The sequence below is a fragment of the Jaculus jaculus genome, chromosome 12 (assembly GCF_020740685.1).
Source record: "Jaculus jaculus isolate mJacJac1 chromosome 12, mJacJac1.mat.Y.cur, whole genome shotgun sequence".
Taxonomy (NCBI): Eukaryota; Metazoa; Chordata; class Mammalia; order Rodentia; family Dipodidae; genus Jaculus; species Jaculus jaculus.
In genome coordinates, this window is record NC_059113.1 from 25,622,003 (window position 1) to 25,646,288 (window position 24,286).

The following is a 24,286-nucleotide window of genomic DNA, read 5'->3' on the forward strand; positions in this document are numbered from 1 at the left end:
TCTGCAGTAAGAACAAGTAGGCATTTAAAAGTAGGAGAATTTGAGGTGCACAGATGGCTTAGCAGTTAAGCACTTGCATGCAAAGCCAAGGAATCCACAGGTTCAATTCCTCAGGACCCATGTAAGTCTGATTCACAAGGGGACGCATGCATGTGGAAATCGTCGGCAGAGGCTGGAGGCCTTAGATCCCCCAATCTCAATATCTATATGCACGTGTCTCTCTCTCTCTTTCTTTCTCTCCCTCTCTCTCTATATATACATATATATACATATATATATATGACTCTTTCAATCTGTTTCAAACAAATAAACCAATCAATGAATAGAAAAACGGTAGGATACTGTAATTATACCTTTTAATTATTCCTAGTTGTGGATTTATTTCTAACAAAATTTTAGGTTTCGCCACTTCTAGAATTATGTTCGTAGCTACATCATTCTGATTAATTTTAACTTACCTCTGGCATTTGTATGAAAATGCTTGATCATTACGTTCCAATCTGACAGTAGACTCTGTATCATGGAGAAAAGGAGAAGTAAATAATATATGAGTCATTTTTATGTGTGTGTAATATGCATTTTTAGCTTCCCTCATTCATATTCTGAGGAAATGTCTACTGATGATGTTTGTATAATGTGTAACATACATATACAGATAATTTGATTTTTACGTAGGGTCTCAATCTAGCCCAGGATAACCTGCAATTCACTGTTTTCTCAGGATGGCCTTGAACTCAAAATGATCCTCCTACCTCTGCATGCCAAGTGTGGGGACTAAAGGTGTGCAGCATGGTGCCTAGCTGTATGTAATGCATTTTTAAAGCTCAGATAATTGAATAGATCACATCTTGGCTCTTATTGATCTTAGTTTAACAGAGAATGTTACGCAGAAAATGGTTATAAATTCATGTAGATGCAGTAAGAAACAGATCGTTACACATTTGGGAGGTGTTTCAGAAGCTAAAGTACCTTGTTCACAAAGCGTGCCGTCTTGGCTTGATTCCCTAGCTCCATCATTAAGCCTGCTCCCTGTGTGCTGGACTTCACCTGACACGCGATGAAAGTTCACTTCCATCAATGTGTCCATTTCTGCCGTAGATGTCTTATGTGTTGATGTTCTCACCAATTCGTTCAATGGACTTTTTGTAATATCATGTTTGTTTACTTTCTCTAAAGGACAGGCACTTTCATTTCTGCAAGGTAGTCATACAGAATAATGTTGTCTATTAATTCTACACCTCAAGCTTACAAAACAATATGACAAAATTCCAAAAATGCCCCTTTTCACATTTCTTAAAATTTTAACAGTTTTGTAATTTATAATTTGACAGAGATGGAGAAAGGGACAGACAGAGAGAATGGGCAGACCAGTTTCTTAAGCCACTGTGACCATGAATGAAATGCCTGTGCCCCCTTGTGTGCATGTGTGATATTGCATGTTTGCACCATTGCTCCTGGCAACATGGGATGTCAAGATCTGAGCAGTATTTCTGATGCTTCACAGGCAAGTGCCTTAACCGCAAAGCCATCTACATGGTTATTATTTAGTCATCATAAAAATGAGCCCATATTAGAATGAATTTTCTTGGCAAAGCATAATTATTAAATTATTGCCATCAACTTACTTATCATTTTTCTCCTTAGTGGGAACGACTTTTACAACTTGTAGAGCATGTTCTTCATCATCATAGTCAGCAGCATTAGGAGATGCCGGACCATCGGCAGGAACAGAAAGAGTGGCAGGAACCTCAGCTTCCTCAGAAATAGCAGGATCCAGAAGGGCAGCAAGAGGAGCAGGAGATTCTGGACCATCCTGAGCATTGGGACCATGAGAAACACGGGAACTCTCAGAAGTACTGCAACCATCAGAATTTATGGGACCAACAGGAGTAATGGGACCCTCAGAGGTATCAAGAACATCAGAGGTGTCAGTATCATCAGAAGTGCCCAGACTGAAAGGAATGTCTGGACCATCAGGAGTGTCCGGATCATGAGGATTATCTGAACCAACAGGAATATCCGCACCATCAGGAGTGTCCGGACCCTCAGGAATGTCTGGACCATCAGGATTATGTGGACCATCAGAAGTGTCTGTACCATCAGGGGTGTCCGGACAATCAGGATGATCTGAAACAGTGGTAGTATCTGGACCATCACAAGTGTCCCGACCATTGTGGGTGTCCGGACCATCAAGAGTATCTGGGACACCAGAAGTGTCAGGACTGTAAGGAGAGTCCATTTCTGAAGTGGATGTCTCACGTGTTGGTATTCTCACCAATTCTCTCAATTGACTTTTTGTAATTGCACTTTTATTTCCTTTCTCCAAAGGATAGGCTCTTTCATTTCTGCAAGTTAATCGTAGAAAACAATGTTTTGTAATAAGTCTACTCATCAAGGTTGCAAAACAATTAGGGAAAATTACACACATGTACCCTGTATATATATTTTTCAAATTTAACACTTTCATTATTATTTATTTTTTGGGGGGTCAGATAAAAAGACCACTATACAGAAAACAGACAATCCAGGGCTCTCAGCCCCTGGGAACCAATGCCAGATGCACCCTTCCCCTTGTGTGCATGCGCAACAGTGTATGCTTGACTCACTGCATCTGCATGTGAGGCCTGGAGGTGAACAGGTTTTCTTAGGTATCAAAGGCAAACACTTAACATCTAAGCCATGTCTTCATTTAAAGTTATTGCTGCTCATTACAAAAAGCACAATAAATGACACATTTGTCTCTAGTGTCTGAATGTTAATTACATAATTTAAGTCAAAAACCCTGATTCCTGATACTTTCATGTCAACACATCAATTGCATGTTGAATTCCATTAAGATCCTGCTTTTGTAAACTACTCCACAATTATCAGTGACCTGCAATTTCAGTCGGAATTGACTGACTAAACATGATCAGATACAGTGAAATGTAGATTTCAATGTGTTTTTCGAACTAGATATGTTTTTGTTACCTCCACCCTCTGTTCAACCCCACACTCATTTCCACCACTGTGTCTTTGCTCCACCATGGCCTGCTTTCTCCTTTCATGGATTTTATGTTTTGTTTTGCAAGGTTGCGTCTTGCTGTCAGCCCAGGTTGACCTGTGATTCACTATGTACTCTGTGGCTGTACTCAAAATCACAGCGATCCTCCTAACTCCCACTCCCACGACGGCGTGCTCTACAACACCCAGCTAGGCAAAAGGATTCTTTGGAGAACGTTTATCAACACCTCCAGATTCCATCTTATGGTCTCCAATCTACTTGAACAAAGACTAAAGGGTAAAATCTCCTTAGACATCCATCTACTGATGATAGGACAGAAATTGAGTATACACACACATATGGAATTTTATCCAACTCTAAAGACAATGAAATTATTAATTATATAGGAAATGGGTGGATAGAAGTGGAAAATATTATACTAACGGAGTACCCCAGGGTCACAAAAAGAAAACTGCATGATTTTCCTAACATGTTGATCCTGCCTTTCATGTGTGTACAGATACAGTAAGGAATTATGTCCATAGGCATGGGCATGAAACTGGCTGGATCTAGATTTCTAACACTTGGAAATAAAATGTCAGTTCAATTAGAACACAAATTTCTTTCTCTACTGCATCATGTCCAAAGATTGCAATCATTTCTCAAAAGAATGATGTAAAAAGAAATCTCTCCGTTGTCCAGTGCCCTTCACTTCTAACTAGTTCTTGAATCCGTTGATGGGGAAACATTGTCAAAGGTGTTAGGTGTCAATATCCACTACAGCCAAACTTCCATCATCACCGCTCCTGCTCGTCAGTGTGCCTGGGGTCCATCTTCCTGCACCGCTCAGCAATGGGATGGAGCTGAGCACCCTCCTACTTTGAATGAAGAGGACATGAATCTGCACAATTTCCAGAGAAACTGAGCAGTTTACAATTCCTGTTGAGGGAAAGGAATAATCGGTGGTCTTACCTTCTCCCAGTTCGGTGTAGATCACCGGACACGTGACTACCGTCAACTTGCGGTTCGGGCACAGTCCCCATTTCAAAAGGAGACCCCGCGCTGGTTGATGCAGACATGGATTCGCTTGTAGTGAATTTGCTATTTTCACTTTTCTTTTCTTCTGCCAGAGGGCAGGGGGCTCCATTCCTTTAAGAGATTCATGAAAGTCAATGTTTTCTACTGTTTCTTCTAAGAAGATTACAAAACAATAGGGGAAAATTCCACTCCTCCACTGATTGTTTTTTCAACCGTTTTCATTTGTTCTAGAGAGACAGAGCATGTGGCAGGTATGAGAGACGGGGTGAGGCGCGCACTCCAACCACTGCGAATGACCTCCAGATGCAAGTACCACCTTCTGCCGCAGGCTCACATGGCTCCTGGGAATTGTGCCTGTGCCATTTGGATTTGAAGGCAAGCGCCTTATTGGCTTAGTCATCTCTCCTAGACCTACTTATCTTTAAATGAATTTTTAACATGAGAATTACCAGGAAATGGCAAGGAAATATATATTCTATGATCATAAAATGGACACAGGTACAATTGATACTATGTGGTACACGAGGCTTATGCGAGAAGTTGTAACTGAGCTCAAGGACGTCTTTACATGGACAACAATGTAAACAAGGGGATGAACAATGAGGGGCATCAACCATGGAGATAAGAGACACCAGACACATGGTGCCTATGATGTCTAGATACCTCAATGGAAAAGAAAACAGATGAATGCAAACAGAGACGATGTCATATTACTTGTGAATGCTACCCTCACAGGATCGACCTCACTGAATATAACAAATGACACAGTGACGGGAGTGATGCATTAGCGATTTACACCATATGTTGGTTTTCTTTTCAAATGTAACAATGTTCAATATAAATGATGTGAAATGTAGCATGGAGTTGGGTTTTGTGGCACACTCCTTTAATCCCAGCAGTTGGGAGGCAGAGATAGGATAATTACTGTGAGTTTCAGGGCACCCTGAGACCTCAAATGATGCATTCCAGGTCAGCCTGGGCTATAGAGAAACCTTACTTTGAAAAGCCAAAACCAACCAGAAACAAACGAAAAAACACCATCAACTCAGTACTGGGAGTGTACCCTTTCATTTCTGCAGTAAGAACAACTTAGGGATTTAAAAGTAGTATAACGCGAAGTGCACAGATGGCTGAGCAGTTAAGGCACCTGCATGCAAAGCCAAACAATCCACAGGTTCTATTCCTCAGGACCCATGTAAGGCTGATTCACAAGGGGACATATGCATCTGGAAATCAGCTTCAGTGGCTGGAGGCCCTAGCACCCCTAATCATACTTTCTCTCTGTCCCTCTCTCTGTGTATGTACATATACATATGTACATATGTGTGTGTGTCTGACTCACTCTTGTTCAAATAAATAAAACACATCAAGAAATAAATAACAGTAGGATACTGTAATTATACCTTTTAATTATTCCTACTTTTGGATTTCTTTGTAACAATACTTTAGGTTTTGCCATTTCTAGAATTACTTTTGTAACTACATCATTGTCCTTAATTTTAACTTACATTAGGCATTTGTATGAAAATGCTTGATTATTACGTTCCATTCTGATGGTGGAATCTGCATCATGGAGAAAAGGAGAAGGAAATAATATATGAGTCATTTTTATGTGTGTGTAATATGCATTTTTAGCTTCCCTCATTCATATTCTGAGGAAATGTCTACTGATGATGTTTGTATAATGTGTAATATATGCAGGTTTTTTTTTTTGAAGTAGGGTCTCACTCTAGCCCAGGCTGACCTGAATTCACTATATTCTCAGGGAGGCCTTGACCTCAAAGTGATCCTCCTACATCTGCCTCCCAAGTTCAGGGACTAAAGGTGTGCAGCATGGTTCCCGGCTGTGTGTAACATATTTTTAAAGCCATCCTAAGTGAATAGATGACACCATTTATCTTACTTTAACAGAGAATCCTAGGTAAATAATGATTATAAAATCAGGTAGATACAGTAAGAAACAGATTGCGACAGGTTTGGGAGATGTGTCAGAAGCTAAAGAAGCTTGCTCAGAAAGCCTACCCTCCTGGCTGGATTCCCTAGCTCCCTCGTTAAGCCTGCTCCCTGTGTGCTGGACTTCACCTGACTCGAGATGACCGCTCACTCCCTTCGGTGTGTCCATTTCTGCAGTAGATGTCTTAGGTGTTGGTATTCTCACCAATTCTTTCAATGGACTTTTTGTAATTTCATGTTTGTTTCCTTTCTCCAAAGGACAAGCACTTTCATTTCTGCAAGGTAGTCAAACAGAATAATGTTGTCTATTAATTCTACACCTCAAGCTTACAAAACAGTTTGACAAAATTCCAAAAATTCCCCTTTTCACATTTCTTAAAATTTTAACAGTTTTGTAATTTATAATTTGAGAGAGATTGAGAAAGGGACAGACAGAGAGAACGGGCAGACCAGTTTCTTGAGCCACTGTGACCATGCATCAAATGCCTGTGCCCCCTTGTGTGCATGTGTGACACTGCATGTTTGCACCATTGCTCCTGGCTACATGGGATGTGGAGATCTGAGCAGGATTTCTGATGCTTCACAGGCAAGTGCCTTAACCGCAAAGCCATCTACATGGTTATTAATTAGTCATCATAAAAATGAGCCCATATTACAATGAATTTTCTTGGCAAAGAATAATTATCTACATTATTGCCATCATCTTACTTATCATTTTTCTCCTTAGTTGGAACGTCTTTCACAGCTTTTAGAGCATGTTTTTCATCATCATAGTCAGCAGCCTTAGGAGATGCGGGACCATCGGCAGGAACAGAACGAGGGGCAGGCACATCAGCATCCACAGTAATAGCAGGATCAAGAAGGGCAGCAGGAGGTGCAGGTGAATCAGGACCATCCTGAGCATCGGGACCATCAGAAACACGGGGATTCTCAGATGTACTGGAACCATTAGAAATTTCAAAACCAACAGAAGTAGTGGGAGCCTCAGAAGTATTGGGAACAGCAGAAGTATCAGGATCATCACAAGTGTCCATACTGTGAGGAGTGTCTGGACCATCGCGAGTGTCTGGACCATCGGGATTATCTGGACCATCAGGCTTATCCAGACCATCAGAAGTGTCCGAAACATCAGGAGTGTCTGGACCAACAGGATTATCTAATACAACGGTATTATCTGGACCATCCAAAGTGTCCGGATCATCATGGTTATCCGGACCATCATGAGTAACTGGAACATCACAGGTGTTAGGACCATCGGGATCATCTGAACTATCAGGACTATCCGGTCCACCAGGAGTGTGTAGATCATCAGGAGTGTCTGGACCAGCAGGAGTGACCAGACCATGAGTATTGTCTGAATCATTAATAGTATCTGGACAATCACAAGCGTCCAGACCATCAGGAGTGACCGGAAGATCAGGGTTATCTGAAGCATTGGAAGTTACTGGACCATGATGAGTGACCAGACCATCAGGATATTCTGAAACATTGGTACTATCTGGAGCATCAGAAGTATATGGACCATTAGCTGTGTCTGGAACATCAGGATATTTTGAACCATCGGGAAATACTGGACCATCAGAAGTGTCCAAGCCATCAGGAATGTACGGACCATCTGGAGTGTCTGGACCATCAGCATTAGCTGGACGATCAGAATTGTCTGGACCATTGGGACTATCATTACCCTCAGTGATATTCGGACCATCAGTAGTGTTTGGATCATCAGGAGTGTCTGCACCATCAGGAGTATCTGGACCATCATAAGTGTCCGGACCATCAGCAGTGTCCGGTGCAGATGAGGCAAGGGGAGCATGAGGACGGTAAGGACAAAGCATCACTAGGAGCAGCAGGAACAACAGGGGCATGAGGAATGGCAGGGGCAGGTGGAAGAAGACAAGCAAGACGAGGAGGAAGAGCAGGTGCAGATATATAGGAGAAGAAAGGGGAGCATGATCAGCAGGAGCAGAAAGGTCAGTGGGAGTATCAGGATCATGCAGAGGATTGGGAACATCCAGAGAATCAGGACCATCTGGAGAATCGGGACCATGCAGAGTATCGGTACCATCAGGAATATGAGGTGCATCCGGAGCATCAGAACCATCCAGAGTATCACAAGCAGAAGGAGCAGGAGAATCGAATGGGTCAACATCAGGGATAGTAGTGGCAGGAGTAGAAGTTGGGGCAGGAGAAGCAGGAGGGGCAGGAGTAGCAGGAACAGGAGGATCAGTGCCATCAGCAGCAGCGGCAGAGGAGGCAGGAGCTGCGCTACCAGAACCAGGGGCAGCAGGTTCGGCAGCAGCAGAAACAGTAGCTGCGGCTCTACGATGTAACTTCTCTGAGCCTGTCAGTTCCTTAAGTAAGCATTTCTTCCTCACTCGTTCAACCTTTAATGAAAGTTGCAGTCGTGTTACTTTCCACTAAAAAGAAGTTTTATGGCTTTTCTATGTTTTTTTTTCTCTTTTCATTTTGTTATTGTGTTTTTCCAGGTAGGGTCCCCCTATACACCAGGCTGACCTGGAATTCACTATGTAGTCTAAGGGTGGCCTCAAACTCACGGGGATCCTCCTATCCCAACCTCAATAATACTAGCATTAAAGGTGTGCGCCATCACGCCCGCCTCCGTTCATTGCTTTTATCGCTTGTCACTTCCTTTCCGTGACTTAATTATAGTGAAGAAAGTGTTGGTTTTAATTTTTAGCTATTTGAGACGGACAGACAGCCATAGGCAGATATTCATAGAGTATGGGTGCACTAGGGTATCCAGACATTGCAAACAAACTCCACACGCATATGCCACCTTGTGCATCTGGTTTATGTGGGTCCTGGAGGAATGAACCTGAGTCCTTTGGCTTTGCAGAGAAATGCGATAACTGCTAAGCCATCTCTCCAACCCTACAACACATTTTTGTGCCTTACATTGATTTTATCATATTCAATCATTGATTTTTGAAATAAATTCTGCTTTCTTTCTTCTCAAGTGAAAGAACCAGAGTGTTCAGGGATCTCAACAAACGACAGGCTTCCTTCCGTGTCTCCTTCTGTTGTGCTCTACGTCACCTACCATGCTCAGTCTCTGTGTAGGGGGACAGGAGTAAAGGTATTAAAAAGACCAAATGCAACTTCTTCCACAATGAACTCAGGGAATTTCTAGAGTTGCATTCATTGATGATTGGATTTATTAAGGGTTAATGGGGAGAGAGGAGGGGAATGGCTCAGTGATTAAAAGTGTTTACACGGGTTGAATTTCTCAGTTCCTCCTCTAAAGTCAGCCAGATGATTTCAGCCTCAGAATCTGTGTCTTTCATTCGAGTGGCATAAGACACAGGCACGCTCATGTGTGTGGTTGAATCATTACTAGATGTATTTAGGCATGAGTCATGTCAGTAAAAAGCCCTGTAAAGTACATTTGTCCGTGGGACAAGTATTCCTAATTCAATTTTCCTGTACAGTATGGACTTTCAAAAACATTTTCTACCTCATCCATTACTACTTCAATGATTGTACTAGTCATATTTAATTTTATCAAAGTGATAAATAATTAAATTGGTGTTAACTTCACAACTTTGCAAATAAACAATCCTGGGCAGAGAACTGCCGCATTTTAAAACTAATCACTACCAAAACAAAATTCACAACAAAACAATGAATTTCAGAACGTGCATTTTACCTGGGCATTGAAGTCATTGTCTTGCTCGTCTCTTTCAGTTTCAGGAATCACGAGCACCTCTGTTGGTCGCCCTTCAGAATGACAGGGGATGATGAGTAACTTTAGTTATTAAAATAGTGTGGTACAAGGTCACTTTTCTACATAATCAATAAGAGGTCTTCATTTCTGAAGTAAAAGTGGCCTTTTCAAAGCTGGTAGATATTTATGCCTTTACCAGTTCACTATGCGGGAAGTTCAACAGAGACCAACCAGGTCCATACGGGACACCTACAGGCTGCATATTGGCAGAGTCTGCGCTGTGTGTCTATATCATGTTCTTCTCTTGAAGGTATCCCAGAACACTCCCTACATGGACATGGCACATTTGTCATCGAAACGAGAGCAAATCCCTTACTGCAGCAAGGCAGAAAGATAAACTAGGCCCTCCCAGGTGTCTGTTCCTTGCTGAAGACTAAGTGTAGATCCACGTCTGTACATGGAGGCATGGGGCCCACACTACCATGAGCCTGTCTGCTGCAGACAACGCTCCTGGGAGTGTGGTTAACATGCTGCGGAGACCAGGAAGTTTCTCACTTGCTAAAACAAAATCATGAAGTTATCAAAAGAGCAGCCAGGTTCCAGCACTCCCTTCAGAGCTACCCAGTTCTTGAAAAACAGGTCAGGAAGCACAGATGCTTTGTAAGCCTGTTGTGATGGTTACAAGTTGACACACATGAAGCACATAGCATGATGTGTGTCCGCAAGAACACCCAATGATCAAGAGTGCCTCCTCTGTGTGTTGTCCATGACTCCACAATATTGAAGGTCAAGAAATCCTACCTGCGATAGAAGCTCGGAGAAGTACTGCGAGCTGCTTCTGAAGAGAAAGGAAAGTACATTTTACAACAGCAATACAAAATGCAACATAGTGAAATTACATGAAGGATGTAGTGGTAGGACATAATTAGACACAAATCTCGTGTCACCATTCATTATAATATTAATAGGCAGGTGAAAATGCCCTGAAGTCTTACTTCCATTTCATTGTGGAATGAAAAACGATAAGAAGAAGAAAGAAATGAATGAAGGACTAACACGTGGAAGTAAGCTGCTGTGGGCAACGACTGCCATTCTAGCTGAGCACCGTCACCCTGACATGAGGTGCTCCGCCAGCAGAATCCCCATCCCAAGGTGAGGGCGTCAAGCACATGACACGTTGCTCTCCTGGACTTGAAGGCTTGAGGAACACTTCATGTTCTGTGTTGGCCCCAGAAAATTATCTCCAGCTCTTCCACTGAAATTGCTCAGTTCAGGGTGAAAGTCTCTCACAAGGAAGGAGAACTAACGTCACTGTGCAGCTCAGCATAAAAACAGGAAATAGACCAGGAACCAAGAGGTTTGAAATGAATCTCCAGTTGTCAGTGAGGCAAAACTCAAGGGAGGGCGGAGTGCTTACCCTCCCGACTCCTCCTCGGGAAAGACGCTAGTACAAGTGCATCGCTCTGGCTCTGCTCCTGTCTGATGTACGCTCATCTTCCACTTAATCTCCCTTGAAAGGAACCATTGAGGGCGATTTGGTTCAGTGCTGAAAGGTGCTCGTTTGGAAAGTCTGCCAGCCCTGCTTCCTTTCTGCAGTCACATAACGCAACATGGATATTCTCTTGCAGAGGCAAGAGTCACTGTTGGCTTCCCTTCATTGTGCACGCGTGCAAGTAAAAACATAAATCAATGAAAAGAACTCCGGGAGGGGTCGCTGCCTTTGGAGTGAAGACCGCTGAGCGGTGATCTCACAGCGAGACATGGTGAGGGAGGCACTGGGGACAGAGCGACAAACCTACAGAGAACCGCCTGACAGCAAGCGCAGGGATCCACGCACGCGCTCGTCCCAGGCCAGCAGCTGGCTCTCACTAAAAGAGAAAATAACGCATTCTCTCTTCATTTGAAGGACACAAACACCCAGTGAGACCTTCCTGGTATTTCCAATGACGAGAGTCGAGGGTTGTCCAAAAAATAGTCGAGGCTGAGGTTGCTCGTGGTGGAGCACTTCCTTAGCCAGCAGCCAGTACTGATCACCACACATAGTGAAGAAAGTGTTATTTACAAAATGGTTCCTGAGAAAATGAGCCCTCTCATCATAACAGTGAATCTCTGCATACTCATCATGAATGGCACAGGATTATTATGATTTATCTACACCATTAATTTCCCGGTCTTATTTCCAGTGGATACATAGGTAGGAAAGATGTTTTAGACAGTTTTCTATTTTTTATTTTATTTTATTTTTTTTCTTTTTCAAGGTAGGGTCTCCCTCTGGTCAGGCTGACCTGGAACTATGTAGTCTCAGTGTGGCCTCAAACTCATGCTGATCCTCCTACCTGTGCCTCCCAAGTGCTGGGATTAATGGCGTGCACCACCACGCCCGCCTCTTTAGACAGTTTTTAAAAGTGCAAGTTACCGAAAGCGTTTCATTACCACTAACACTTTCGGGACAGACTTGGCAGAATGTGGTGTGTTCCTGGATGATGTGGTCTTTTTCAGCTCACATGACGGGGCAGATCTCCCTGAAAAGTATACTTTCGGCATGTTCAATAAGAGGCACCATATTCCAATTTAGTCCACAAGAAGGCAAGGTCAAAAAGGAGCTGGAGGTACAGCTCAGGAGGGGCACAGTGCCTAGACTGCTCAGAAGTCTCTATGCTGAATTTGTTGAAAAGACCAAAAAAAAAAAGAGGAGGAGTGATCTAAAAGACATATTCAGTGAGCCTGTTAAAATGTATCACAGCCGGGCATGGTGGCGCACGCCTTTAATCCCAGCACTCAGGAGACAGAGGTAGGAGCATCGCCGTGAGTTCCAGGCCACCCTGAGCCTACATAGTGAATTCCAGGTCAGCCTGGGCTAGAGTAAAACCCTACCTCAAAAAATCAAAAAAAAATAATGTATTACAGGCAGGCATAGTCACCTCAATATGTGACCGAATGACCTCAGGAAAAGCATCTTGTATGGTTTGTGCAGACTGACAGGTATAAAGTTATACCACACAATGGTAATTGTAGGAACGAGCAAGAAATTAATAAAGTGTTTCATGGTGTATCGTATGGTATGCCACAGATCCCATTTGAAGGTATTCATGGCTTCATTACATCATCAACTTGTATTTTACACATGCAATCATTGTAAACCACTACAAAGATAAATCATAACTGCACTGTAATAAACAATCATCAGATACATGATAAATGTATGTATTATACAAATGGATTTAAAATACATTTTTATACCCTTTTTTCTTTGTAGTAATTGCAAAAGAAATACAAAATGTTTAAAATCTTTCTCATATTTGTAAGTGATTGTATCTATGTGTCTAAGATTGTTTTCAGGAATTAAAAATCAACCAAAAACTGACTTTGCATTATCTAGGAAGAATTACTTAGCTCACTTTGAACTCCAGTCAGTTGATAAATAAATGAGCAAAATGTATAATGACAACGGTTTTTGTTTTCCCATGTAAATTCAGAGCAGCAGGCATAACTGAAAGTCAGCATTTTTCCCCAGAGTTGGGGGTTTGGGTCAGTGAGGGATCAAGGGCCTCACATGGCTGAGGCCCTGCAACTACACCCAGTATGGGGAAAAAAACAAACAATCGGAGACTAGAAAGATGGCTTAGTGGTTAAGGTGCTCGCCTGAGAAGCCTAAGAACTGAGATTCGATTCTCCAGGTCCCATACAAGCCAGATGCACATGGTACCTCATGCATCTGGAATTTGCTTGCAGTGGCTAGAGGCCCTGGCACGCACGTTCCTACTCTCTCTCTCCTCATTCTGTCTTAATTAAAACAAAACAAAACAAAAGAGCAGTCTCACCTCGACGTCGCACTGTATGCTTACACATCCTCCTGCGGTGCATTTTACGGTGTTTCCTAAAAATAAAGGATAGTTACTTGGATGCACTTATTAAAATCAATCGATCACGGGTTCTTCAGCAATTAGTAATGATTGATGATGGCTTTCCTTATTTCTCCTCTGAAGTCAAAGATAGGAATAGAATTTTCCCTTGGAAAAATCTTAAAACCACACCTCCGTATGATACCTGCATGCACAAGGACACACATAGGCAGACACACCCACACACACAGGACAGGGGTGATCTGAAGCGCGCTCACTCCCCGAGTCCACATTCTTGCTCTCAGCGTTCCTGGCTCCTTGACTCTCCATGGCTGTTCTTTGCGCTGCTGCAGGGACTGGGAGTTCCCTCCTTACAGCACACAGGTCCCTGTACCTCTCATTACTCAGAAGGAACGAAGGATCGCCCGAGGTTCCAGCAGAACCACACCATACCAGGGGCTCACCCTCGTAGGCATTTCTGGGAGTCTGAGCCTGCTTCCCCCACACTCGGTATGGGAGATGAGGAGATGCATTTCTACCTGTCAGCCTCACCTGCCACCACGCTCACATCACAGCACATTTTGGGCATTCTGAAGATGGTTCTTATCAGGAAATTGCAGAGTGGATGTTGAAACTACAACCTCACTGCGTCTCTGCTCAATCACCGTGACTCTGTCATGCTGAGTCCTTACAGCGCACACCCTTGCCACAACTCCCACGCGGGCTGCACGCCTCACGACTGCTCCCCTCTCCTGGCAAGAGCTGAGAGCTCCAGCTCTATGTGCCTAGGATCCACTTGGCGCTTCACCCCTGGGATGAACATTGAGAGGGCTGTGATCCTGCTCTGGAGAGCCACAACCAACGGGCCATCACTCATGGGGTCGCCAGCAAAGCTAAGAGCCCTGAGCACGGCTTCCTTTTGTCTCCAGCCCTCAGTCTTCTCAGAATCGACTGATCTCAACTCTGTGTGCTCAGTACTTTGTATTTCACACCCAAACAGTGAGGCCATGGGAAATACCCCCAGACGCGTTGAGGTTCGGGCACCTACAATTTGTATGCAGCTTGTACGTAGAAAAATAATGAAGGGGAAAGGGTCACAAGCAGAAGGAGCACACAGAAAGAGAGTTCCCTGGGATCTAAGGGAAGGTGACCTGCTCCCAGTCTCAGCTCCCTAACCAGCAAAGCAGAGCACAAAGACCCCGCGTCAGCAGGGTGAGAAGGGACAGGAACCTCCTATGCATGTCTTGTCGCTTCATCTGACCAGTGACTGTTCTTGCTAAGCCTTCCTTGCATTGCTTCCCCTGTATTCGTGAGAGATGAGTCAGTCTTCCTTCTGTCTACTCGCTGCTTCTGACTTCTGTGAGCGCCACACTCAGGACAGCACAGAGCTGACAAGAGGGAACCATACCTATCCAGCAGCTCCTCCGCATGTATATCTGCGCCCATGTGTTCCAAAAATTCTGCTATAAAATCTTTGTTTTCCTGTAGAGCAAGGAGGTATGGCGTGAAGCCTTCCTACAAAAACAAGAAATCAATCAATCAATAGGCACACAAATAAAATAATTAAAATAAAATAATACAGATAATTTACAACTTACACAATTTATGCATTTCTCCACTGAACTGTACAGATCATGAAAGAGGTCGTGAACACAAGGAGGAGTGTAGACAGTAACTCACAAGTCCCTCTCGTCCTCGTCCCGAGCTGCTCCAGCACACAGGCCGCTCCTGCGCTGGGACGTGCGCTGCCCCTGCTCACTATCAACACGTGCACTCCAGTTCGCTCAGGAACTCACCTCAACACCCACTGCCTCTAAGGAATTTCACTTTGACGGACTTGAATGATATTTTCCAACTAAAACAACAACTATGTGAACACAGTGTGCTACCTTTTATCTTTGATGCATCACTGTGCATCTGGCTACATGGGATCTTTTGTTACAAAAAACTTATTTATTTAGAAACAGAGAATGATAGAGAACAGAGTTAGAATGGGCACACCAGGGCCTCAGGCCTCTGCATACTAACTCTAGAGGCATGTGCCTATTTTTGCATCTAGCTTCATCTGCTTTCTGGAGCAGGAAGCCTCTGTTGTGATGGTTTGCAAGCAAGTTCCTTAACCACTGAAACATCGATCCAGGCCTAATTTGTAAGCTTCACACCATTTTATTTTGGGGGGGGGGTGGATTTAAGTAGGGTATTATTCCAACCCAGGCTGACCTGGAATTCATTACTGAATCTCAAGGTGGCCTCAAACGCACAGCAATCCTCCACCTCTGCCTCCCAAGAGCTGGGAGTAAAGGTGTGTGCCACCACGCCTGGCTTCAATCCAAATTTTAAGCTCTAACAGAACGTGTAGGCTCATGTATTGCTGTACATTGCTGTCAACCATGTATCTTTATAAATTAATATTTATCAAGTTGATAACCTTGCAATATTTCACAATCATCATGAACCACGATGTCAAATATCTGGAATGGAAAAGCAGGAGGCGTGAGGTAATATCCTGGCGTGTCCCTAGAAACCTGGAACTCACGTGGGCCCTCCATATAAGTAGTGTGTGTTACTAAGACACCAGAATGCCACATGGACTCACAGGAGACTGCATTCAATTATTGCCTATTCAAGGTAGGGGTCTCCTGCTAGCTCAGGCTAACCTGGAATTTGCTATGTAGTCTCAGGGTGTCCTTGAACTCACGAAGATCCTCCTACCTCTGCCTCCCGAGGGCTGGGATTAACGGTGAGCACCACTACGCCCGACTGCGTGCTATTTTTCATGGCAAGTTTCTTTACAAGTTTCCATCAGTTCAAATGTGGACTTCATGCACGCAGGCAAATCAGTGTATTTATGAGCAACGTTGAGCCCACAGCCCTTGAGATTTCCCTCTGCCGTGCTCATTTCCACATGCTTAAGGAAAAGCAAGTGTGTGACTGTGGACTCTTCCTTTTAGCAAAAAGTCAAGTGATAACAACCTAAGTGTAATGAAAACGGTGCCCAACACCCTCTACAAGAATTTCTTCAACACATTAGCTTCCACTCCATTTGCACCGGTATCTTCCCAAGTTCTCAATCAATGCATTGTGAAGCCATCTTAGGGCTCTTCTTATTAACTGAATGTTTCTCCCACTGTAAAACTGCCAAGCTGCTGAGGGCAGGGTTTGAGAACCATCACAGACACACTGAGTGGATACCACACACCTTCAATTCAAAAACCTTTCCTAACTTGCTACAATCCTCAGCGAGAAAATCTGGCTCATGTTTGATATTTGTTAATGTGTTGAAATGAATGAGGACAATAGAGAAGACATCCTTGAAAGGAAAGCCTCTGATTATTCAAAGGCTACGAGTAGCAATTTCCTAAACGCTTTATTTTATTTTTCCTTTATTGATTGATTTCTTATATCGATTTTTATTTTGTTTTATACTGATATTTATTTTATTTTATTTTGGTGTTTCACTGTAGGGTTGCATTCTAGTGCAGGCTGACCTGTAATTCACTATATAATCTCAGGGTGGCCTGAAACTCATGGAGATCATCCTACATCTGCCACTCCCTACCGTGTGCTGGGATTAAAGGGTGTGCCACCACACCGAGCCTAAAGTTTGTTTTTTTGTTTGTTTGTTTGTTTTTCATCACTCCTTCTTACAGTTCAGCCTCATCTCAGAAATGATTCACTTTCAAAGATTTTTTTTTTTTAATTTTAAAAAGACAAGAGAGAACTGTCCAAAGGCATGAGCCACCACAATCGATCCCCAGAGGCTTGCGCCACCTCGTGGGCATCTGTGGCCCTGCCCGTGTCTCACGGTTGTACATCTGGCTTACACGGAATCTGGAGAGTCAAACATGGTGCCCAAACTTCCCGGGCAAGCACCTTTGACCTCCAAACCATCTCTCCCGCCCATCATTCACTTTTATATGATGATCCATGCTAACGAGGATTCCATTTGTCATAAATATTTATTTAGAGTTGTAAAACAAGGCCCAACTCTTAGATAATTTACTGTTCCGTGTTGTTTTACAGTAATTACAAAGTCCTTGGTGAAAAACATATTTAAACAAAGTTTTACCTTTAAAACATTCAATGTCTCTTCCATCATTTGCCACAAAAGCATTGAAATAATGCTGTAGCCACGAAAACGTCTTTAAGAAGTTCCAATGCCAGGCATGGTGGCACATGCCTTTAATCCCAGCACTAAGGAGGCAGAGGTAGAGGATCACCATGATTTCGAGGCCACCCTGTGACTATATACGGAATTCCACATAGACTGGAGTGGGGGGAGACCCTACCTCCAAAATAAAAAATAAAAATAAAAAGTTCCAATATTAAAAGAAAAATCTGGGGCTGGAGAGATGGCTTAGCGGTTAAGCGCTTGCCTGTGAAGCCTAAGGACCCCGGTTCGAGGCTCGGTTCCCCAGGTCCCACGTTAGCCAGATGCACAAGGGGGCGCACGCATCTGGAATTTGTTTGCAGAGGCTGGAAGCCCTGGTGCGCCCTTTCTCTCTCTCTCCCTCTATCTGTCTCTCTCTGTGTCTGTCGCTCTCAAATAAATAACTAAAATATTAACAAAAAAAAATAGAAAAATCTGTCAAGAGTAAAATTTCAAACCATTTCACTTTGTTAACACTGGAGATTCCACATATGAACAATGGAGCAGCATGTGCCTTTGTTAAAACAAACCTATTTCAATGAGTGTGGAAATAGAGTCGGGTCATCTTACCTTTGTTTTTGCCTCGATATTTGCATCGTAGGCAAGCAGTAGATCTGCCAGTTCTAAGTCATCATTCAGAGCTGCGTAATGCAGCGCGGTGTTCCCGTACATGTCTGCGTCGTTCGGATCAGCTCCATGTGTAAGCAGGGTATCGACACACAAATGAAACTCCCGCTGGCTGGCCTGTGGACCAAGAGTTCCCCAATTGAAAGACATCCAGATCAACAATCCACTAGCTTCACAATTACTTCCCTATAAATGAGAGACATTCATTTTTCCTCTCAGCTTGTTTTGTTCCCAAGTTGACATGAGGGCTCCTCATGTAGCTCAGGCTTCTCATCCCAGCTTCTCATGGGGAGGGATCACAGGGGGGCGCCCCTCCTTGATGTTCGAGCATTGCAATGACTAAGTTCTCACACTGAAGTTGCTGCATGTTACCTACCTTAATAAGTGGAGTGCACTGCTCGTTATCGAAGACACTGATGGTGCATTCGTAGTCGAGTAACAGATGGACCACTTCCCTGTGGCCATAGGCACACGCGTAATGCAGAGCAGTTCTATGCAAATGAGAGGGCATTTTAGGAAGTTATATAACACTACATCAAAACACATCCATTATAAAACTCAGGTAGGGTGCACTTAGTTTTCATCAGAAGAGAAGGTGTTAGAATTTTCTTATTTTTATTTACTCTTTGCTTGCAGGTGCTTGTATGGAGTGTGAGTGTTGTGTATTTGTGTGTGGGGGGAGGTGGATGGTTAAAAGTACATCTGATGCAAAGCCCTGTGCCAACCTCCTGTAGAGGCAGGAGGAGTTCATCGTGGGACCCCTCCATTTCTTGACTTTTCTTGCTGTAATGTATTTTTTCTTCCCGAGGTAGGATCTCACGGTAGCCCGAGCTGGCCTGGAATTCACTATGTTGTCTTGGGCTGGCCTTGAACTCACAGCAATCCTCCTACCTCTGTCTCATGAGTGCTGGGATTAAAGGCATGAACCACCTTGGCCAGCCTTGCGTGGCTACTTTTCTTGGACACTGAGCCTCCTTGGCTCAGGACCACGCAGTGTTCAGGAACCTCAGCAATTCTTTGGTTTCTGCCCCACACGAGACCGGCGTTAGAGGCCATCTGCCCACACCCAGCCTTCTATGTGGATGCCTGGGACTCACGCTGGAGCACCGTCAGGCTTCTCAGGCCCTCGTGCTTGTGTGAGACACTCTGAGCCACTGAGAGATCCCCACAGCCTGTCCACATACTGACTCAGGGTCCTGGGCTTACAGTACACGCCTCTACCAGTGCCGCGTCCGTGCACAGAGCAGCCTTTACACTGACCGAAGCTTGGATTCGAATCCTGCTGTACATCTTCGCTTCCCTAGGAGGTCTACTCATGTTTTTCATCCATAAAATGGGGACTGGAAATAGTAGTTACCTTAAAGAATGTTAGGGTGATGGTCTAAAGAGATCAACTCAAAGCCTGTAGACTTGTTTAAAATGCTTAATTGTTCAGTGTTTGTTAGATATGATACCTAATATCATTCACTACTATGAACAAAACTGACATCACAGAGCCCCGTGTGGAGGTAGATTCCTTTAATCCCAGCACTTGGGAGGCAAAGGTAGGAGAATTGTCATGAGTTCAAGGCTACCCTGAAACTACATAGTGAATTCCAGGTCAGCGTGGGCTAGAGCAAGACCCTACCTTGAAAAAACCAGTGAAGAAAAGTAACATTCCAATTATGTGAAATAGAATCATAGCTCAAATTTCAGATATAAGAATTGATGTATTCAAATAACCAAAATGGTTTTTTCTATTTTTTAAGAGAGTGAGCGAGAGGAACCGAGAGAGAATTGCTGTGCCAAGGCCTCAGCCACTGAAATTGAACCCTAGGCACTTAGGCCACCTAGTGGACATGTGTGAGCGAACTAGCACTTGCCTCACCTTTGTGTGTTGACTAATGTGGGATCTCAAGGGTAGAACATGGGGCCTTAGGCTTTGCAGGCAAGCGCCTTAAGCACTAAGCCATCTGTCCAGCACTAAATAATCATAATTATAAATGTGAGAAAGTGTCTGCTTTGTTGTCCATCTCGGCCTTGATCTTGCAATCCATTACTTCAGCCTTTTAGTAGCTGGCATTGCAGGCCAGGGCCACCCTGCCAGGCATTCTCTGATGCTCTTCATCTCACATTTTGGCATCTCTGGCATTCAAATGCTACTTGTAACAGCCATGTTTCACGAGTGTGAATGGCAGGGCTTTTTTCCTTTAAATTTATTACCATACAAAATAAAAGATAATCACACAAGACTCAATGAGATGTGCTCATGACCGCAAGGCAGCACAGACTGTGTGAGGATCTTCGCCAGCAGCCACGTCCTCCTTCTCCACTCTTGTCCACCTCTATGGAAAGGATGGATAGGAAGGAATGACTAAGGCCCCACCCAGCCCACTGTCCCCGCTTAGGATGAGCTCCTTTCTCCTTTGCAGGGCCTTGGATTTAGGGCTGTCACCCGATTGCTCATCTGGCAGTCAAAGTGAGAAGACAGAATCTCTCAAATTTCTGGAAGTGCGTACTTGCAGCCAAAACGCTGGGGAAACCTCCATCCATCCCTCGACATTGTGCAGAGGAACCCAGCCACACAGGTGACACCACTCTCCCAGGATGACCAGTCCCCCGGGCAGTCCCTGGCCCCTCCGGGCCTTTTACCTGTTCTGTACGTCGGTGTCGTTGACGCTGAATAGTCCGCTCCTCAGCAGACACCTCACTGTCTCTACTGAGCCTTCGCTGGCGGCTTGGTGGAACTGCCCTACAGGCTCGTAGGGCTGGAGATATTTTGGCCTTTTGTGCCTCTTTCTCTTTAGGAATGTCCAGCAGAAGCAAGCCCCGCACAGGCTGGTGCAGGAGCTCTGGGGCTCAGGGCTCCATCGGGACCCTGACGCCCTCCTCATGATAGAGGTCAAGGGCCTCACGGGCCCCCTCCCCCCATCAGTCACAGCTTTTCGTGGCCTCACGGCCACATTCAGGGTAATTACTATTAAAGAAATACCAAATATGGCCAACACTTTGTAAGTACTGTGTTCAAGGAAGACCCCTGACTCACGAAATGAATGGTAGGAGCAGTTGGTTGCCAGGCAACGAGGAAAACAAAGTTATGTCACAATTGAACGTGACCAGGCAGCCTCAACTGAGGACATGGAGGGTCGGCCACGCACAAGCAAGTGCGAGGCAAGCCCGTCTGACACATGTCAGCTCTGCGCACAAGGCGCCCTGCAAAGGTGAGCTGCCAGGGGTGTGTGTGAAGTGTGCAGATCCTTTGCTGCCCAGCTCTGCCCACAAAGCCAAGTGGTTTCAGTGTGAGGAGCAGGTCCCGCTGTGCACTTGGGTAGCTTTTTTTTAACCTACGATGTCAGGCATTTAAGATTATTGGTGGCTTGATTTTGTTTTGTAGACTTTCCAGTTTCCTGTACATGAGTTCACCAAACCCAAAAACACCAACCTGCACGGAAGGAGAAAGACAGAGCCACAGGAAGGCGAGCGAAGGCTGCAGGTGAGCATGGTGCAGTCCCATCGCGAAGCTCAGAGGCATCTTCAGGATCGCCACCGCGCCCGCCAGCTCATCTGCTCTCGACAGGGTCCCCTGGGCTGCCAAAGCGGCTTCCTTGGCCTCTGCAGAAGTCCCTCTGTCCCTTGAAGTGATGCAACTCTGCCTTTCCTTTCCTCTTCCAAACCCAGTGTGTCCTGTGGGCCTGCCTTGCTCTGACTTCACTGCCTGGTAGGTATATTTGCCAGCGTTGACTGGGACCCCAACAACCAGGTAGTCATCTGCACTGGCTTCACACTGACTCAGGAACTTGGTAGCTGACATCCAGTGAAGAGATGCGTCCTTGCGAGGCAGCCCCAGGCTCTTGGAGACAGCCCTGGGGACGAACATCGCCTGTCCAGTGCTGGGAGGTGCGAAGGGGTGCACGCATGTGTAGTTCTTTCCCAGTGGCTGTAGGCCCTGCTAGGCCATTCAATCTGTCTATCTCTGCTTGTAGAGAAATAAATAAAAATATTTAAAAAGTCTAACTGGCACCCTGACACCCGTGAATGAATCTTCTATTCATTCTTTTCTAGCTCAGCTCTATTTGTTGTACAACTAGGGAATTCACTCACGACTTCAGATGGAAGCACTGAAGGCAGAACTCTGGACAGCGAACTGGCAGTGGGCAGTGCTGTGGGCCTTGGCCAGTCAACCCCCAGAGGGATCCTGATCCTCTCCCTTCACTTTCACTGTCACCAGGTCTAGTAATGGTCGTGGACCTCAGGGAAAACCCTGATAAAGCTGTTGGGCCGGGTCTGGGAGAAGCCTGTTCTGTGCTGGAGTCCACACCACCCTCCGCCCCTCCTGCTGGGCAGCAGTGAGCAGTGCTGAGGTGCTGCAGGGCCTGCAGGAGGCCACAGAGGGCGCACACCCACCAAGGCAGAGCCTGGCCTTAGCTGGCCCTGCTGCCTGAGGAGAAGGACCAGGCGCAGCGCAGCTTTGGGGGCCCTGGACTCTGAGGCGCTGAGAAGATGCGCAGCCTGGGCGGATCCATCCTGAGAGACTGCTCCTGCCAAGCCCCACTGCACAGCGACGCTGAGAAAAGGGTGTTGAGGGGGCTCCCCAGGGAATATAGGCAGTGGGTCCACTAGCCAGGTCAGTCGCAGCAGGTATATCCTCCATTCAGGTGAGGTCAATGTCCACCTCTGTCAGCACTGCCCACTTGTGCAACATTTATAAAGTGGTCTGCGATGCCCAGTAAGGTCCCAGGCCCTTCACACTCCCTGGTTCTATGGCAAACTTGATTCATGACGGGCCAACAGTATCAGTCAGAGGTTTTTAAGAAAATTTTTTTTATTTTTATGTTGGTTTTTTTTTTTTTTCTTCTGGTTTTTGGAGGTAGGGTCTCCCTCTCTCTAGCCCAGGCTGATCTGGAGTTCATTCTATTCTCAGGGTGGCCTGGCACTCATGCAGTCCTCCTACTTCTGCCTCCAAAGGGCTGGTATTAAAGGCGTGAGCCACCACACCAGTTTTAAAGATTTTTGTTAATTCTGCTTTATTTATTCGAATTTCACAGACACAAAGAGAAAAGAGAGACAGGGGGAAGGACAGAGAGAATATGAGCGCGTCAGGGACTACAGCCACTCCAAAGGAACTCCAGACGCGTGCGCCCCCAGTGCATCTGAATTAAGTGTGTCCTGTAGAATCCAGCCTCTAACTGGTGTCCATAGGCTTCACAGGCAAGCGCTTAACCTCTAAGTCATGTCTCCAGCCTATTTTTTTTTTCATTTTTCTTTAATTGTTTTTTTTCCCAAGGCAGGCTCTCACTCTACCCAGGCTGACCTAGAACTCACTCTGTAGTCTCAGTCTTGCCTCGAATTCACTGCAGGCCTACTTCTGCTTCCCAGGTCCTGGGATGAAAGCTGTGCTCCATCATGCTGGCAACTTTTCTCTTTGAGAGGAGGGGGAGCGAATGTGGGCATCCTAATCACCATCCCCTGATGCTACCCATTTCCCCGGTCCCAGACCCACGGTTTCTACAGGCACAGTTCGGATCCGGGTCTGGACGTGCGGCAGTGGGGGACTGAGGACTTTGCTCCGCAGCCGTGCCCCAAGTGGAAGCTCGTGGCCCAGCATCCCGCGGAGACCCAGGGACCCGGGGCGGCCCCGCCGCTGCCCCTCCTTGCACCGCCGGGGTCCCGCCAAGACGGGCCGTGGGAGTGTCGGGGTGGGTCGCGGGACCACCGGCCTCGCCGCAGGGAGACCCGGGCGGGCGGGCGGGCTTACCTGGCCGGTGTCCCCAGGCTTCTCCTCCTCCTCCCGGGGGTCGTCCCAGGAGCGGCCACCCCGCAGGTCAGGGAGGGGCCCTAACGGCACCTCGGCGGGGGTCCGAGCCCAGGGTCTCCCGGCCCGCGGTGCGGGGACGCCGGCCTCGCCGCACGGAGCCCCGGGCAGCCCGGCGGCCGCAGCATCCTCGCAGCGCCCCGTCCCGCGGCTCCCGGCCTCCTCCAGACCCGGGCTCCGCGCCGTGGGCCGAGCTGCAGCCCGGCCAGGCCAAGGC

General features: G+C 45.7%; 1 protein-coding gene across 1 annotated transcript in view; it reads right to left on the reverse strand.

The window, feature by feature from the left end:
* Positions 1–24,040, reverse strand: part of LOC123453551 (mucin-2-like) — a 43,988-nt gene extending 19,948 nt beyond the window's left edge. Inside the window, exons 1-16 of the mRNA XM_045130569.1 lie at positions 24,013–24,040; positions 21,700–22,233; positions 18,655–18,769; positions 18,222–18,395; positions 14,910–15,016; positions 13,481–13,536; positions 10,461–10,497; positions 9,913–9,986; positions 9,642–9,712; positions 6,683–8,358; positions 6,104–6,249; positions 5,530–5,584; positions 3,956–4,132; positions 1,626–2,345; positions 970–1,193; positions 459–513 (exon numbers count right to left, since the gene is read on the reverse strand). Coding sequence (XP_044986504.1) covers positions 459–513; positions 970–1,193; positions 1,626–2,345; positions 3,956–4,132; positions 5,530–5,584; positions 6,104–6,249; positions 6,683–8,358; positions 9,642–9,712; positions 9,913–9,986; positions 10,461–10,497; positions 13,481–13,536; positions 14,910–15,016; positions 18,222–18,395; positions 18,655–18,769; positions 21,700–21,758 — 3,746 coding nt within the window. The 5' untranslated portion in view covers positions 21,759–22,233; positions 24,013–24,040. The remainder of the gene's footprint in view (positions 1–458; positions 514–969; positions 1,194–1,625; positions 2,346–3,955; positions 4,133–5,529; positions 5,585–6,103; positions 6,250–6,682; positions 8,359–9,641; positions 9,713–9,912; positions 9,987–10,460; positions 10,498–13,480; positions 13,537–14,909; positions 15,017–18,221; positions 18,396–18,654; positions 18,770–21,699; positions 22,234–24,012) is intronic.
* Between the last annotated feature and the right edge of the window lie 246 nt (positions 24,041–24,286).